Raw genomic sequence first — 19,314 nt, 5'->3', positions numbered from 1 at the left:
AGAAGGGGAGATATTTTTTTTTAAAAGAAAAAAAAAGACATCTTGATGTATAACTATCGGTGAAAAATCAGGTGTAGTCAATTTCACGTAAAGTTAATAACTGAGAGTCATTAGACTGATTTGACTAAATTTTCATCTAACAGCTCTCAACTATCAACTTCACGTGAAGTGGACTGCACTTAAATTTTCACCATAAGTATCGCACATTAATGAAGAGCGAACCTAATTCAATTCAACGGTCGCTTCAAAACTCTCTTTTCCCTAAAAAAGGAAAATAAAGCACCATTTCATGCTTTTCAGCACGTCGCATAACCCACGCTATCTTAATTAAACATTTCATACGTGCTTACATGAAGTGATGAAGTATTCGTTACAATTCATTTATTTGTTTGAAGTTCCCTAAAGTAACGTAAAAGTTTAATAAATATTGACGAACTAAACACCCATTAAAAGTTAAAGGTGTTGTTACTATAACGAAACCATTTCCCTCAAGATTTCTTGAGTTCTTCAACATCTATCGTACACCTTTTTCACACAAGAAAACCCAGTCATTAAAATCCCCTCACCAACCTTTCAGTGCACATTTAATTAATCACTCACTCACATGTAAATAATAATAACAACAATAATAATCTCCCACCATTTATAAATGATATACATATACATTGGTATGATAGCTCAAATTCTCCTCGTCGCAAAAAGCTGATGAAACAATTTATCAAACACATGGTGCGCATAACATACCCGGCATTGTCATGGCTACTACTCCCAGCATTATTAACGATTATGGTTACTATTCCAACCTCGGAGGCTAACAGGAAAACAAGTAAGGTTCCAGCAGTGATAGTTTTCGGAGATTCATCGGTGGATTCGGGGAACAACAACGTGATCTTGACGGTTCTAAAGAGCAATTTCAGGCCATATGGGCGTGACTTTGAAGGAGGACATCCAACAGGAAGGTTCTGTAATGGAAGGGTTCCGCCGGATTTCATTGCCGAGGCATTTGGGGTGAAGAGATCAATTCCGGCATACTTAGATCCTGCGTTTGACATTGATGATTTTGCCACTGGTGTTTGTTTTGCTTCAGCTGGAACCGGATATGATAATGCTACTTCTGATGTACTTGTAAGTATGCTTCCATTTTTTTTTATTTCAATAATGGTTAAAACTCAAGGCAGTTCTAAAAATGTTATTTGTACACTAAAATTAACCACTAAAATTAGTCACAAATATATTTGTGTATAAATATGTTTAATTTATTTTGAATGTATATTTATATTCCAATATATATTTTATACTGATGGCTGACTTTGGTAACTGATTTTAATATACATATAGCATAACTATAGCATAACTCAGGCAGTTAATTGAAAATAGTTAAATAATTTAATAAATTTGACTAAATTATCATTTAATAGTTTCCAACTATTAATTTCATATGAAATCAATTACACTTTAATAATACATTAAATATTTTGGACATTTATATAAAGATATAATTATTATTATTAATTAATATATTTAATTTTTCAATTAATAAACTAAAAAATTATATATTAATTATTAAAATAAAATAATAATATTATATATATATTAAAAATTAATCATCAAATTAGTTATTATGTATTTATATAAATATATATTATTAAATTTATTTTTAATATATTTTATATTTTAACATATACTTTATATTAATGGTTGATTTAGTAATTTTTTATATACATAATATAACTAATATTAAAATAGTATTTATTATAAAAGATATAGAGGAAGAGGAATTGGATTTGTTCTAGTGAAATTATTATTTGAAGAAGAATCTTATGATGATATACTTATTGGAAGTATAGTGCACCAGTGCATGGCATAAAAGAGATCTTAATAATATTTTTTTAAAATATAGAATAAAATGCCACTTTTATGTTCGTTATTATAGTAACCAATAAAAATAAAAATCATTTGTGTCAGAATAATTTATGTGTTTTTACCCAATTAAGTGGTGCATGTGTTCTTTGGTTTTGTTTTCTAGTTTGTGAAAGTGAAAATTCTTTTTCAGTGTTTTTTTCTCAACTATTAAAAAGAGATATAGTAAGAGTAAATTATTTTGTTTTTTAATTAGTGTCTTTTTTTATTTTTCATATAGATATTAATAAAACAAAAAATCCATTCATGCATATATATATATATATATATATATATATATATATATATATATATATATATATATCATCTTTATTATTTTTATCCAATAAATAATTTTTTTGGGAAAAATATTTTATTATATTTTTAATTCAGAGAAACAACTAAATTTAATTTTAAATAATCTAAAATCCGTTTTTTTTTTTAAATGTTCAACTTTAAAAATGAAACACTTTTGTACCATCTAATTGGGAGGCACCGGCCGCCGGGTAATAAATGAAAGACTTAATTACTCTTTTAGTATTTATTATTTTGCCAAATTTTTAATTGAATTTTTATAGTTTAAAATTTTGTAACTAAAATTTTAGATTAAATAAGAAAAAAATTAATTTAGTCCTTTTTAACTATTTTTCCAAAGAAATACAATGTTTTTGGAATATCTGTTTTTTAACTTTGATGCAAGATAAATTATAGAATATTCTAAAAATAAATTCTAATATAAAAATTTAATTATATACTTTTTAAATTGTAAGAATTTAATTAAACATTCGATAAAATCATAGAGATTAATTTCCATAAGTGTTGCTTGACCGTTGACCTTTGGATTGAAATACATGTATAGAATTAGAAGACAATACAAACTTGTTATGCTAATTACAATTCTTGAAATCAGTCTCATCAAAAGAATATAGGAGGTTATCAGTTATATATATATATAAAATAATAATATTTTGCACAAAATATAATATCAAATTCATCATAAATCTTGAAATTAAATATATTACTATTTTCACTGTCACCTAATGATTAATAATCCATGTCAATATTATCTTACACAGAATGTAATACCATTGTGGAAAGAATTGGAGTTCTACAAGGAGTACCAAGCAAAATTGAGAAACCATGTTGGAGTAGAGAAGGCAAATCATATCATAAGAGAAGCTTTATATCTTATGAGCTTAGGAACCAATGATTTTCTTGAGAACTATTACATTTTCCCAACTAGAAGAGCTCAATTCACAGTTACACAATACCAAGATTTTCTATTGGGAATTGCTGAGAATTTCATTAGGGAATTGTATGCACTTGGAGCAAGAAAATTATCCATAACTGGCCTTGTTCCTATGGGGTGTCTCCCATTGGAGAGGGCTACAAATATCTTTGGAGACCATGCTTGCAATGATGAATATAACAATGTGGCTTTGGGGTTCAATGCCAAGTTGGAGAAGTTGATCTCAAAGCTTAATAGGCACCTGCCACAATTGAAAGCAGTTTCAGCAAATGCATATGACATACTTGATGATATCATTAAAAGGCCTTCCACATATGGTATGCTTTTTTCATATTATTATAATTATGTCCTCTCAATATTTATTGTGCCATTGAATAATCTTATTTGCACGTCAAAAAGAATAAGCTTATAAACGTAAAATAAATTATTCATAAAGAAGTTAGTTAAAGGCTGTTATTGAAAATATATTTTTGGAACAAATATTTTAGAACCAAGGAGTAGTAAAACTTTTTTTTTCTTTAACTGACAAAGCTTTTCAAAAAATTTATTATGGTGTGATGATAATCGATAGTACACGCTGATTCTTCATGATGTATGATGATGGTGTATTCGAATTAGGTCACTCGTGTTTGTATTTATAATTGGCTTTTATCTTCAATTGAACTCAACACTCTTTTATTGTTGCACTTTAAAAATTAAATAAAAATTTAAAAAAATAAAAAAAATCTGATACAACAATAAAAGAAAAAATATTTTAATTAGTAAGGAGTAGTAAAATGTTTTTTCTTTATCAAATTTTACTCCACCTTTATATATTTTTTTCTATTCAAAATTAATAGTCTTATTACTTGATTATGCTAATTTCGTTTAGAATAAGTATAGAAAATTAATGTTTAATTAGTCAATATTAATCAAATTTTTATTATAAAATTACATTTTTAATCTTTACTTTTTAAAAGATTTAAGATTTACAATTTAGATAGAATTTAAATTTAAGATTTAAATTTTAAAATAAAAAATATTTTAAGAAATAGTTAATATTGACTAAAAATTAAAATTGAACTCTTAACTCAACTCTTTAATTTTGATTGGTTATTTTCGTACTATGTAATACTACATAGATAGAGTCTTTCGTTATTATCATAACGGTTTCGTTACATTACCAACAGCATATCTGTCAATTCTTATTTATAATTGTATTTCATGGAAGTGTGTTTGTGGATGTGTCTAATAAAAATGTCTTTTTTATAGCTGTGTTTAATAAAAGTGTCTTTATAGATATATTTTCTGGATGTGTCTCTTTATATATGTATTTAAAATATATTAATTATTAGATACATCCACGAACACACTTCCATGAAACACAATTATAAATAAAAGTTGGCAGAAGTTGACAGATATGCTGTTGGTAACGTAGACTTTTCCTTATCATAATAAGCTGAACCGAGACTTGTGCACAAATTTTCCATTAATGGTTAAACAGTGGGAATCAGCCAACATAGTTGCTATCTAACTAAATAATTTTGTATAACTTTGATGTGGATTGCGTAAAGACAAACCAATAGAAATCTTAATGAAGTTGATAACGTGAACATTAGTGAATCAGAAATGTTTAGGAACCAAAAAAATTGATTGGTTTGTTTAACTAATTAGCTCTCAATGCATGCATGTTTAACTAATTAGGAATGAAAGTGATTGATTGGAATGACTTGTTTTGAGATATATTTTTGTTTTATTAAAATTAAGAATAATATTCTAATCCATCTACTTAACCTTTTCTACTATATATTTTCTTTCATATTTGTTTGACTTGTGGGAAAAAAATCTTCATGGGTTTCTCTTTTCAATAATTATTAAAAAAACCTTAAAATAATCTTATTTTTTCTCCTCATTTCCAAAGAATTTTTTCTTCGTCATTTTCACTCAATCTAAACAGCACATTAGCCACCAACCCAAAAAAAAAAAATCTAAACAGCGTAATACCTTTCAATTTCATATCTAATTAGGGGTGGTAACGGGGCGGGTTTTTTTCTACTCGACCCCGCCTTGCCGTACAATAATTCGCATAGAACCCGCTCATCTTCTACCTGCGGGTAGTAAAATGTTGAACTCTAACCCACCCCTGCGGGTACCCGCCCCGCCCCTACTCGCCCCTATAATTATTAAAATCCAATAAATAAAATTAAATTTCAAAATTTATATAACTATCATTACATATATAACATAAATTAAAATAAAAATTTAAATATGATATAATATTATTAATCATTTACTAATTATTTTACATATATTATATATTAAAATTATATATATTATATATATAGCGGGACGAGTAGGGGCAGGTATTAGCTAAACCCGACCCCGTCCCGCCCCTCCCAAGAATCCGCTCCGCTAAAAATCTGCCTTAGTGTGGGGTGGGTAATTACTCACCCCGAACAGATAGGGACGGGATGGGTACCCGCGAGTTCGGGTGGTATTGCCATCCCTATATCTGACCTGTGAGAATAAATTGAATAATTATTACATGATTCCAATTTGAATTAATTGCATACTGAATGCATTATACCTAACAGAGGTCCACCCCCTCTAACTCTGGCTGAGACTACTATCCTTGATTTATTAAAAGGATTTAGTTATATTATATTCCAACACATTTTAAGTGTATACTAATAATTTTTAAAAAAAAATTATGTATTTAATTTATTAAAAATATAAAATAAATTTCGTGTATACTTTTTTCGTGTATTAAGTGCATTAAACATTTTGATTTTTTTTTAATTTTAAGTAGTGTATCATTACAAAACTTAAAAACCGCCAAAAACTAAGAGAGTCCAATAAAATTACTTGGTCCCATAACTTAAAAGGAAAAAACTATAAATAAGACCAAGAGTGACAAAGGGAAAAAAAAAAAAGAAAAAGAAATGTTGTCTTATTAGTTACTACTTAACACTCATGAATTTATCTATATGTGAACTCTTTTCACTATAATATTATCCTTAAAATTGAAATGATAAACTAAGTTTAAGTAGTATCATTACATACACCACATGTACCCAAAAAAAAAAAAAAAAAAAAATCGTTACACCATTAAATAACTTTTTTCTTCTTATATTGATGGATATGGGCATATTATTATATTTCAGGGTATGAGGAGGTAGAGAAGGCATGTTGTTCAACAGGAACATTTGAAATGAGCTATTTATGCAGTGACAAGAATCCACTTACATGCACCGATGCCTCCAAATATGTCTTTTGGGATGCCTTTCATCCTACCGAGAAGACTAACCAAATTGTTTCTAATTATTTGATTCCAAAGCTTCTTGCATATTTTAGATGATATGCATGCATTCTCTTTTAATTAGTTTTCCTTTCAAAAAGATATACCATTATTCACCTAGGTGCATTATTCAAACATGCACATTATATTGTAGTGACATTTAAATATGAATATAATGGATATTGGATTGGGTAGTGATGTCGTATGTGCTATAGATGCATATGCTTTCCTTCAATTCTCATGTTAATTACCACTCTTGGCGCATATATATCTCCTTCCAAAAAAAAAAGTATATGCATCTGTAATAATTAACTATATATAGTGCAATCTTATATAAACTTATGAATAGTAAATTGTTGTTAAAGATTTTTTTGAAAAAAAATATTAGAACTCAAGAGAGGAGACTAAGAAAATAAATTTGTGAATTGAAATTGTGTATAAAATTGTTACAAGAAACCATAAAACATACAAGGTATTTATAGGAATGAAGTAAGTCTCATAGTAGTACCTGAAGTTACCCTCGAACCTCATAGTGATCCCTGAAGTTAATAATTACTCATATTCATCTCCGAAGTTGCACTCCGGGACTCAGACTCGTCTTTCCGGCAAATTTCGTCCAGCTGGCTCAATCGAAAAGCTGAGTTGGACTCGTTGGTGATACGCTGTCATAAAAACGGCTAGCTGACGTGGCGACATAAACTATTTTGATTCAATTTGGTCCCTAAATTGAGGTTAAAAACCCTAATACCCAATTGACTCTATTCTCCTCTCTTCTCCATCGCAACAGAGGTGACTCTCTTCTCTTGTTTCTCGTGCAGTGTCTTCTACATCTTCAAAACCACAAGCTTATGGCTAGCGCGAGCAACGCAGCTGGGAGCTCGAACAACCCACGATCATTTGGAAGCATCATGAGAAGAATGAATAGAAACAGAGATTCGTGTTTGCCAGAATGGTGTGGGTGCGGGTCAAGACCAGTATTGCGATGGTCAACGACGGATTCTAATCTAGGGAGACCGTTCATGGGTTGCCCAAACTACAATGTAAGTGTTTGCTGTTGTTGTTTGGTATAATTCTGGATGTAAACTTGGTTGATTCACTTTCTTAGGTGCAGACTGTAGGTAAGAGGTGGTGTGGGTTGTTTCTGTGGGTCGATAAAATTCTGGAAGAAGATGCAGTAACATGTGATAGTAGAACAAGCTCTTCAAATGACAAAGAAGAATGAAAGATGAAGATTACTTGAAAACTTGGAAGATTAGAGTCTGAAGTTAGGGTTCTAAAAATGGGAGAAATTTCGCTATTTGCATGTATGCTGCTGCTACTGATTGCAGTAGTTGTGCTTCTCTTAAAGTTGGATAGGCAACATGGTCAATTGTATCTAGCAAAAAAAAGTGACATGTGATATGCATATGTTGTTCATGTACTTATACCTGTTCTTTTGTTTGAAAGAAATACAGACTAAACTGTTTGACATGAATGTGCAAGAATACTTTGGAAATTGAATAAACAATATGTTATATGCGTATAATTGTTCCTGCACTACTAATGGATTCATCTAATGAACTTAATCTTAATTGCATATCAAAGACTAAAATAGAACAAAAAATCTGACACAGCTCAATTCAAGAAAGTCATAATCCATATTCATAATATAGAAAACACATCCAAAATAGGTATTATAGAGCCAGGGCAATATTCCCCAAGTATATCAAAGTTCTCAACACATTGACCTCATAAATTTTGAACACTAAAATCTCCAACACTAGGATCCTAATTAAGAAAGCATACCTTTTCATCAAAATAGATAAACAAAATAATATGCTCCTAAACATAATAATCTTAGTCTTTATTTTTTGTATCTGAGTGGTTTGAATCCAGGGTTGGGCACAAACTTCATGAAGTTTGCAAGCCTTGTGACGATCCCCTGTGTTGCACCTTGCATAGGATTAGACGGATGATTCCTTGCTGGTTGACTACTTGGTGGTGGGGTGGCAACAGGTGGGGTGGTTGCTGCTGGATTGCTGCTTCTTGAAATTGATTTTTCTTGTTTAGAGGACTTTCTTTTGGGAGGGAGTTTTGGTGGCCTCACAAGAGAAGGCGAAACCTATCAGTAAAAACATGTAAAATAGTTAGTAAATTGGATAAGAACATACATATAATGAAATGAATGTCATCTAATTTTGTGAACTTGTTGAGAGTTATCGATTTCTGACAAGAGTGGATAAGAACATACATATAATGAAATGAATGTCATCTAATTTTAGTAGGGGGTTGTGGGACAAGGGTGGCTTCACCACCATTAGCAGCAGGGGGTTGCAGCAGCAGCCTCCTCATTAGTAGCTCTCTTTGCACAGTTTCTCTTGGTGTGTCCTAATTCACCACAATAACGACAGTGACCTTTTTTATAAATTCTTTTCATTTTGGTCCTCTACTTCTTACTCCCACTTGGGTTCTCATCTACATCCTTTCTTCTTTTTTTCTTAAGTGGACCTGGCTTCATTCTAGACTTTGGTTTTGTGGTCTATTATACGGTGACTTATTTCATAGGGCTTGACTTGGAATTGGATTAATATGGAAGGCATATGTATTATTATATGCTTCCATTGTCAACTACTGATGACAAAACTCATATGGTCTTTTACCAGCCCTTGCCAATGCAGAACAAACATGCACACATGGCATCCCTAAACATCATTAACACAATAACAAAGATAGTAACAATAAGCCAACTATAATACCAGATAAAAATTAACAATAAGATAACAATAAACAAGTAAAAGAATAATACCACTCAATTGCCAGAAACCACATGTGCAGAGCCTCTTTTCCAGATCCACAACCATGTTAGTTGTCCAGTCATGAACTTCAAATTTCTCATAGTCTATGTCACCAAACCACATCGGGACCCAACTCTTTGACTCCTTCCTTATCTTTTCTAACCTGCTGCGCTGTATAGGTGGTAGAATCCCAGAGTTCGAATTAAACTTGACTTTGTTCCTAGCGATGGACCTCATTGCATACATCCTGACTTCTTTCAAGAGTGTAATAATAGGCTTGGTTCTAACTTCTTTAATCCTAGAGTTAAAGACTTCACATGCATTGTTGTAGATATTGTCTATTTTAGGTGCATTACTAAAGAAAGCCTAGCTCCAAGAGTCCCTAGATCACTTGTTCAAATACTCCCAAGCATCCTTGTTAACCCTCTCAATCTTTTTGATAATTTCAAGGAATCCATCTTGGCTAGTACACCTTGCACAATTCCATAGCAGCTCTATAAGTTGGAGATCTTTCCAATACTTATTAAAGTTCTTCCATAAATGCCGCACACAGAATTTATGAGGGACATCTAGAAAAACCTCCTTAACAGCATGGATAAGGCCCTGGATTTAAGAAAAAAAATGAGTGGTCAGACTCTTGTTATCAAGCATCATAATAGTCCCTAAAGTTACATAAGTGACATCAATATAGTCCCTAAACTTTCATAAATAACATCTTAATAGTCCCTAAATTTTTATAAGTAGTTCCCTGTTCAATAACTGCAACTTATTGAATTAGAAGTCCAACTACTAGGTAAAACATTTGTTCATTATATACACAGCAGTTCATTAAATAAGCAGTGATCCAACTACTATGTCATTAATATCTTATCACATATTCTTATATTATAGCAGCCAAATAATAGACTAATTATACAGCAAAAACCATTACAATGTCATGTAACAATTAATAAAGGTTTAATTACTCCCAAGTCCCTATAGTTTCACCGAATTTTCAATTAAGTCCCTATACTTTTTTTCTTTTCAATTGGATCCTTATACATTATTTTTTTTTCAATTTAGTCCCCGTTAATGATGCGTGAGCATCTTTCCTATCTTTTTCTAGTGAATTTGCAATTAAATTGTTGAGTTTAATCAAGAATTAATTATCTTTTAGCCACTATGGATGCTATTTTGAGTCTTGTGCAATTCTGTTTATTTTAGGTAGCATTTGGCTGGATTTGATGGAGTTTCCGCATAAAATTAAAAGAGAAGAAGGTGAATGATGCTGTCAACCCTGACCTCTCTGCACTCAAACCTGAATAACTCGAGCTACAGAGTTCCAGTGGCGTTGGAAAGCTAACTTCCAGAGCTTTCCAAAGATATATAATAGTTTATACTTCTCTTCCATCAACTCTGCCAAGGCTGCGCTAACTTGAGATTTCTCAAGTTAGGCACAAGAAACAACAACAACACGCAACATGTGCTCTCCTCCAAGTAAGGCGCCTTGTGTGGTGAACAGCATGAAGTTAGGCGCAGCTCTTAGCCAAGTTAGGCGTAGATCCAGTGAAGCCAAGTGGTCCCCACGTTACAAGGCGCAGATTATTTAATTAATTCTGATTTAAATTTAAATTTTATTTTAAAATAAGAAAAGATATTATTTTAATTTTAGAAAATAGATTTTAAATTAATTAGAATTTGATATAAAAAGGGATTCCAACAGGGTGATTCCAACACAACATTATTCCAATTCACAATTTACAATCCTTGTTTTTCACTCTGAACTATGAGCAACTAAACCTCCACTGTTAAGGTTAGGAGCTCTGTCTATTTGTATGGATTGATTTTATTGCTTTTTCTATTTTAATTCATGTTTGGATTTACAATTTAAGAATTGTTTTTGCTCTTTATCTTATGAATTTGGGTGGAACGGAAGTATGACCCTCTTTCTACTTGAGTTCTTGTATAACTTGGAAAAGCTCTTTACTTGAACAACAGTTTGAAAATATATTCTCCTAAATTTTAATTATCTGGATTTAACGGCTTACGTGACATATAATCCTTTTATTTTTGGGTGATTAGAGTTTTTGTGGCATATAAACTGAAATTTGATCATCACCCTCTAATTGGAATTAATTGACCAAGGAATTGGCAGTTAATGAATTTTAGAGGAGATTAGAAAGGTCTAAGAAATTAGGGTCTAGTCACACATAGTTTGTCATAAATTAAATCCTACATGATTAAAATAGTAAGTAAGAAAAGTTAATCCGGAAAAATAGATAACTCTAAAACCTTAACTGCCTTCTCCATACTTTACTCCCAACCCATTTACTTTACTATTTTACTTTCTGTACGATTGTTTAATGCTCTTTGAATATTCAAACACTCTTTTCTGTTTGTCTAACTGAGTCAATCAATCAATCATTGTTTCTTAGTCCTTCAATCCTTGTGGGATCGACCCTCACTCACCTAAGGTATTACTTGGTACGACCCGGTGCACTTGTCGGTTAGTTTGTGGTTGTAAATTACCGCACCAGTTAATGTTAAACGTAAAAAAAATGTTAGTGAATTGTGAAATTACTTGTATACTCTTAGGGACCCAATTGAAAAGAAAAAAAATATAGGGACCTAATTGAAAATTCGATAAAACTATAAATATTCAATGAAAGATATTCCTATGATCCTATTCAATGATTCTAAGACATTAAAGATATTCCTATAATCCCTTTTATTTTGTCACTATTATTATTTTGTGTATTTATAAACATATTGTACTAAAAATACCTTTTTTTTACTTTCAAAATACCTTATCTTAAGAACATACAAAAAAAGGAATGGATAAAATGAAACAGAAATAGTAGTAATAAGTATATATAAAATTCAATTTCCACCATTCAAGTAATTATTATGATTATGTAATATTTTACATTTGTATGGATTCATGGAATATAGTTTGTATCTTTATCCTATCATGGTACACCATAGAAAACCACAAGGCTATGTAATTTGTGTTATTGAAATTTGAAATCTAAAAATAAAAACTATAGAAAACGTTTCAGTATAATACAAATAATCTAAAAATCAGTTCTTGTGTTACAACCTCCCACTCTCTGAACCAACATAGGGATCAACAATAACATTGATATTGGCCGATTCTTGTGCGACTCATCAAGGGGCTGGCTCATAGTAAATGTAACAGTTCTAACATGTTTCGCCTCAGATGAATTTTTTAACGGCAGACGGCATACCGGGCAAGTGGATTGTTTCCTCAGTCATATATCAATGCAAGAAAGATGAAATGTGTGATCGCATTTCGGCATGATGCGTAACACTTCTCTTTCTCTGTAATCTGCCAAACATATGATACACCTGTAGAAATAATGTGTATTAGTTATCCATTCATTGACTCTTTGGTTGAGCTTATTTCGAATCCATGAAGTGCTTTTTTTAAAAAACGATGTTATGACAATTACAGTATCTAGAAAATACTAGAAGTTACAATACAAAGTTAAGGAACATATGAGGTGCAAGTTGTGCATGAGCTGAAACTGAGAGACTAAACTTAACTGTGTATCTTTAATAGCACTGAAGGTCTCTTGGTTGAACTTCAAAATGAGGATTGCATCAAGCATAACAGGCTTGGTTCAGGGTCATTAGCATGATGTTCTGGCTACCATAAACAACGAAAAATTAAAATCTAAATCACCAACAGATAAACAAGTAAAATAAACAAAACCACAACTTAGGTATAAACTAAACTACTAATTAGGAAAAGAATAATATCATCAACTTGAATTATATGATATATGCAGATTCATGAACCCGAAGTATATGATATATAGAATAATACTGACCTATGAAAAAGTCTCAACCACATACTCATCTTACAAAAGAATCAAATGAAAGGACAGTATATACATTGTTCAATACCTATATACCAATTCTACATCTGATTGAAATTTATAGCCAAGTCACAGATTTATTCTAGGAAAAGGATACAACATTTGCATCATTTGATATAGAAGCTTACAAAAAGAACCAAAATTATAGCTGCCCTCATTCCTTATATGCCTCAAGGAGGATTAGATCAGAACAACAATCTAAAAACCATGACCAAATAATATATAGTATAGAACTAATTTTCACAAAAAGTTGAGCAGAATATCAAAAACTCAAACTCATGTTCACAAATCACAACCCAGAAAAAAGCTTAATAAATCAGCTCAGAAAAGGAGGAGGGTTTGAAGAGGTGAAATTTTTACCTGTTCTATGTCAATCCTGGATTCAATCTCATACATCATGCGAGATTCAACACTCCCTCTTATCCTCCCACAATTGATTCTTGTGCACATAAAAATAATGAAAGTGGCACTCATCCCAAACCCAATGACCGTGGCAACTACATTAGTACTTGAATCCATCATCTCCAATCACCAAATTTTTCTTTTTTTCAAATTTTAACACAAGAAGAAGAAGAAGAAGCACACGCCGAGTGGCGAACGGGGCTTCAATGACAAGGTGAGGAGAGGCACGCCGAGTGGCGAATAGGACCGACAGAGGAGAAATGCACTGTACACGATTCTCAGAGAGCAAATTATGAGCTGGCTAGGTTTTTTTTCTTTTGGGTTAAAATGTCAATGGTGTTTTGGGTATTTTGAAAAAATAGAGACATATCCAATTAGCATATCTAATCCAAACAGGAGAATATTCATTTTTTAAACAGAATATTCTGTTATCTTAAACGATATTCTCACGGTAGGGACTTAATTGAAAAAAAAATTAACGTATAAGGACCCAATTGAAAAGAAAAAAAGTATAGGGACTTAATTGAAAATTCGGTAAAACTATAGGGACCTACAGAGTAATTAAACCATTAATAAATACAATCAATGGAGCAGGTACTAGCTATGAACAACAAATAAATTTCTTCTACGTACCTTCTGCATATCTGATATAAAACAGAGCTTGTTTTTGTTTATAATCCCCCAAGTCTTGATGAAGTAATTCCAAGAACCACCTCCAGTTTTTAGTATTTTCAACAGGGACAATTGAATATGCAATAACATATATATGATTGTTTGCATCTTGTCCAATGGCAGACAATATATGACCACCATGCTGGGTCTTCAGAAAAGCTCCATCCAAGCCTATAAGGGGTCTGCAGCCAGCCAGAAATCGCTTCTTACACACATCCAATCAAATGTACATCTTCTCAAATATTGGTTCATCATCAGGGTTGGGTTGAGGTATAACACCAATTGTGACAGTAGAGCCTGGATTACTCTTAAGTAGTGTCAGCCCATAATCCTTCACCATTCCATACTGGGCAGTAGCATCACCATACACAACAGCTCTAGCATCTCCTAAAGCCCTAGTCAGTGAACACTTGCTTAGATCCAAGTCACATTTTGTCTTAAAATACTGTGCAGCCTCACAGTGTCTTAGGTTAGGATATTTTCTTGGCGTCTTCACCAATTTGCCGGCTAGCCTCTTCCTGTTAGCCAGTCTGTTTTTGGTCTCCCTTGCACAGGTGTGGTCATCCATGAACGTCTTGATCTGACAGCAATTGTGCTCAGTATTGTTAGCAGCATACACAAGCCAGCCACAGTTCTCATCCTTACACACAGCTCTCATCCTGACATTATCATTCTTCTTAAACCAAATTCTCCGACCCTCCTGTATACAATATTCACGCACAGCCTCTTTGAACTCCATCTTTGTAGTGAATGTCATTCCAACCTCAAGCCTAAGCTCCCCAAACCTTCCTCCTTCTCTGAACACACGGAAGACCTCATCTGAATTAACCTCCTCCAACTCATCCTCAGAGTTTAGAGGAATCTTCATTTCTTCCGAGTGCCATGAGACTCCACCATCAGAATCCTGATAAGCTTCATCTTGGGCATCATGGTATGCTCTCATTGAGCCGAACTTAGGAATTGGTCCAAAAAAAATTTCATCATCCTCAGATTCTGACTCAGCACACACAAGACCATCATCCTCAACCATAACAACCCTCATTTGTGTAGTAAGTTTCTTATCTATTCTGGTTTCCAGTTTCACGTTAGTCTTCTTTCCTGCTAATCTCTCCACAGCCACGTCTTTCTTATTAGACACCTCATCACCACCAGGCCGATATGGTTCATCCTCTTCACTATCATCATTGGCATGACTATCTGAAGACTCATCTGAGCTAAACAATGCCACACATTCTGTTTGGGGCTATTTTCCCTTAGCAATTGGTCTTGCAGTAGTTCCAGTAACAGCTGCTCTTGTTAGTGGCCTCCTTCCATATGGTGTTGCAGGTTTTACATTTTTAGAGCCTCTCTTTGGTACATCAGACTTCTTGGTCTCTTTCAATTTGGACCATCGTTTAGGCATTACAGCGGGTTGAGCCATTCTTTTTTGTGGGTTTTTGGGCTTGGCTTTACTAGGTTGAGCCATTTGGGGGGGGGGGGAGATTGGGCTTAGACATAGGAGTTGCTGTGGGTTGGATTGTATTTTTTCTGGTAACTCTGGTTTACCAACAGAAATTAAAATAGGTGGAACCTTTTGTTTTGGTTCTAGAGACAAGTTATCTGTAGGCTTTGTTGTGGAGACTATTTTTTAGGTTGGAATAGTGGTGTCATTTGGTTCAGAAGTTGGAGTAGATAGTGTTGTGGTGGGAATTGGTTCGGCTGTGACATTGGTGGTGGGGTTTGGGGTGGGAATAAAGTCTTGTATCACCATCAGCTCCTTGCCTTTAGATGATACTGGTTCTGCATCCTCACTATACAGAGGTTTCGAGACTCCATGTTTGTAGTACACATGAATAACCCTTTTGTTCTGCTGAGCAAGGTAACACATCTTCAAGAGTTCCTTATCATCTGTTATAGCCCTTAGACCACTTTGCAAAGGCCTATTAGGCACCAGCCACCGTGTTTGAGTCACGTTGTCATAACCAATATTCCTGTGGTAGTCTCGGACAAAAAAGACATCCAGTGTGTCTGTATTAACACCCGACAACTTAGAAACCTCTCCACCGTTGTAAGACATACCTCCATCAACCTCTGTGATAAATGACCCTCCACGGTGAAATATGATGGTAATCAAATGATCACCCATCTGCAATTTTAAATTTTTTTTTGTTATATCAGCCTCACTAACTTCAACTACATTACCAAGTTGGAAACTCCATAACTAAAACATAACACCCTGTTGTCAACTGTAAATGCAGTAAACCCTAGGACATAAAAAATAAGTTTCCTGTTAACAAAAACCCCTAGCCAGTATATAATTTTATTGGTCTAACCACAAAGAGACCTAGTTTTGATCAAACCTAGCAAGTAGCACAAAACACAAGCATGCATACCGACTGATTACACTCGAAGAAAACATTTTCACCGATTGTAAATATTAAATTAACAACAAATATAAAAAAACAGAGCTTTACCACATATTTATCTCTTTTTTTGCTTACCTGTTTCAGAGAAACCAGCCTTCACAACTCTCTGTCTGATGCAGATGATGAAGGCGATCCTCCAGAGCCTGGGTTCTCGACGGAAATCGCTCCGGTAATTGCAATCACACCGACGCCAGTGATCAGGGTAGCGGAGAAGAAGAGACCTTTGCTTATGTTGTGTTCATGTTGTGTTTTGAGAGGGAAAGACAATACGTTAGTGTAACGTTGAGGGAGGGAGATTTTGAGCATAAAACGACGTTGTTTTACGTCATTTTGGCGCCACACCAAATACTATGTCGTTTGCATTCTATCAGCGTACACCAACAAGTCCAACTCAGCTTTCCAATTGAGCCAGCTGGACGAAATTTTCCAGAAAGACGAGTTTGAGTCCCGGAGTACAACTTCGGGGATGAATATGAGTAATTATTAACTTTAGGGGTCACTATGAGGTTCGAGGGTAACTTCAGGGACTACTCTGAGGCTTACCTCTTATAGGAACACTCATTAACTACTATCGTAAATACTAAGTTGCAACTATACAAACTAGCAACCAATTCATTAATAATATCTCAATTATCTTTAGTATGTTTTCTCAAATTCAAATCCCAATTTAAATTTGAAACTCATTAAAACAACAGAATAAGAAAAAAAAAGTGTAGACGAAACTACCGAAATAGAGTGCAAATGGAACTACAAAAAAAAAGTATAGACGAAATTGTTGAAAAGAAATGCAGATAGAACTGTTGAAATACCCAAACGTACTGGTCGAAAGGAACTGCTTACGAAACTACTGGAATGAAAATGTAGATGGAATTGCTGAAATAGAGACACAGACAGAACTTTCGAATTGGAAGAGTGGAAAACTGCCAAAAAATTGCCAACAACATGGCGAACTATTGAAAAGATGGCGAATTACTATAAAATTGCCGAATAGGTGGCGAACTATTAGAAATATGACGAATTGTTGGAAAGGTGGCAAACTATCAGCAATCATAGTGAAAACGGAATGGATAAAAAGCAACAAGTTTTTCCATGAGAATTATAAACATACCTCAAAAGTATAAAAGCAGCAACATCATGGTAGAAATCTTAAAAACAGAAGACAAAATTGGAAAGCGGACACTAAAAAACAATAGAAGGGATCCAGATAAAGATGCCAGGTTAGCAGTGAAAACGGCACATGTCAAAATCTGATTGGACAAGAAAACATGTCAGCAAGAGTGAATCATCATTCTTGCTGACATTTTGTCAAATGCAGTCTAAACTAGATCCAGGTGGGGTGATGGAGCTAGTTCATGGCCGAGACAACATGCGGGTACAAAAAGCGGGTCCGTGCTGCAACTGGTTAGTGGCACGTGGCTTAGATATAGACTATTGATGCAACCCATTAATTAAACGACCTAGATTCAATATGGAAACTGATTGAGGTGAGAGATGAGGGCAGCGGCTTTAACAGACGTGTGGCGGTGTATGCAAGCTTTGACGACGACAATTTTAGATTCATTGAACTCGAAACGATGAGAAGAGACCTATGGTGGGGTTGGTGGTGGGAGTAAACTCCAATAAGATGATCGAAAATGGGAAGAAATACTTTGTGGAAGTAAACTCTAGTAAGGATATGGTGCTTATGCTTGACGGAAGCAGCACCTTCAGGCGACGCATACAGGCGCGTCTGGCTGCGGCGGAGGGTGGAGTTGAACTCGTTCAACTTGGAACGATACGACGAAGATGATAGTATGAACGGTGATTGGTGAAGACATCAGAAACTAGCTCAAAAAGTGACTAGGAGAAGCACGATTATTAGAGGTTGACAGGAAGCTTTTGGTGGCCCGTGCGTGGAGGTGCGTCCTATGATAGATGATGGTGGTGTATGACTTGTTAGACTAAAAAGATAAGACAGAGAGAATAGACTAATCAATGAGGTGAGAAAACATCAAAACAATGACAAAAAAAAAAAAAAGAAAAAACACGACACGAAAGAGAGAGAAAAATATAGTGATTTTACCAGAAAAAAATAATCTATCATTTTTAAAAAAGATACTCTTATACCATATTAGAACTCAAGAGAAGAGATTTGTGAATTAAAATTGTGTATAGAATTGTTGTAAGAAACTATACAACATACATAATATTTACAAAAACACTTATAAACTATTATCATAAACATTAACCAACAACTAACTCATTAATATCTCAACTATTTCTGATAAAAAGTGATTTTACTGTTATTTGAATCTACTATTTCTTACGAACAACTATTTTGTTATGAAGTAAGTTTAAATCTAATCTTCTTTAATTTACTTAAAAACTTCTTAATGATCCATGTCAAATAATTTTTTTTAAAATACTTTTCATTAACAGAATTTAAATACTGTGTGTTGCATTCCTATACTGCTTTCTTGATCTCCTCTAAATCTGGCCCATCCAACCATTCTATTTCCTTGTTTGAAATTGCTTTCACTAGAGTTTCATCAAAACTTATATTTAAGAATTGTTCCTTTATATACAATCTTCTAAAAACTTTTTCACTTCACCTTTAATCCTTTTCGGGCTGTAAAAATATTTTTTTCTAATCTTAACTTCATCCATCGTCTTTCTTCTCCTTGTCGAATTTGCCTTAGCATGAAAGAATTTTATATTTCTATCCATGCTAGCAGCAAATTTAGATCTAGATAATTGTTTCCGATGTATATATTTG

General features: G+C 33.3%; 1 protein-coding gene across 1 annotated transcript; it reads left to right on the top strand.

Moving 5' to 3' along the window:
• Positions 1-455: 455 nt before the first annotated feature.
• LOC107609446 (GDSL esterase/lipase At2g42990) lies at positions 456-6,623 on the top strand. Its single transcript, XM_016311431.3, has 3 exons — positions 456-1,125; positions 2,976-3,465; positions 6,292-6,623. Exons 1-3 carry the CDS (start codon positions 706-708, stop codon positions 6,483-6,485), a joined length of 1,104 nt encoding a protein of 367 aa, XP_016166917.1. The 5' UTR covers positions 456-705; the 3' UTR covers positions 6,486-6,623.
• Positions 6,624-19,314: the final 12,691 nt, after the last annotated feature.

This window comes from Arachis ipaensis, chromosome B7, assembly GCF_059453495.1.
Source record: "Arachis ipaensis isolate K30076 ecotype BB chromosome B7, ASM5945349v1, whole genome shotgun sequence".
Taxonomy (NCBI): Eukaryota; Viridiplantae; Streptophyta; class Magnoliopsida; order Fabales; family Fabaceae; genus Arachis; species Arachis ipaensis.
The sequence above is the reverse complement of the archived record's forward strand: the minus strand, read 5'-3'. Positions and strand labels throughout refer to the sequence as shown.

Excerpts from the sequence above, each read along its gene's own strand:
- LOC107609446 (XM_016311431.3), top strand. The coding sequence starts at position 706 with ATGAAACAATTTATCAAACACATGGTGCGCATAACATACCCGGCATTG. Across the intron at positions 1,126-2,975 it reads ATGCTACTTCTGATGTACTT|AATGTAATACCATTGTGGAA; the intron begins GTAAGTATGCTT and ends TATCTTACACAG. Across the intron at positions 3,466-6,291 it reads TAAAAGGCCTTCCACATATG|GGTATGAGGAGGTAGAGAAG; the intron begins GTATGCTTTTTT and ends ATTATATTTCAG.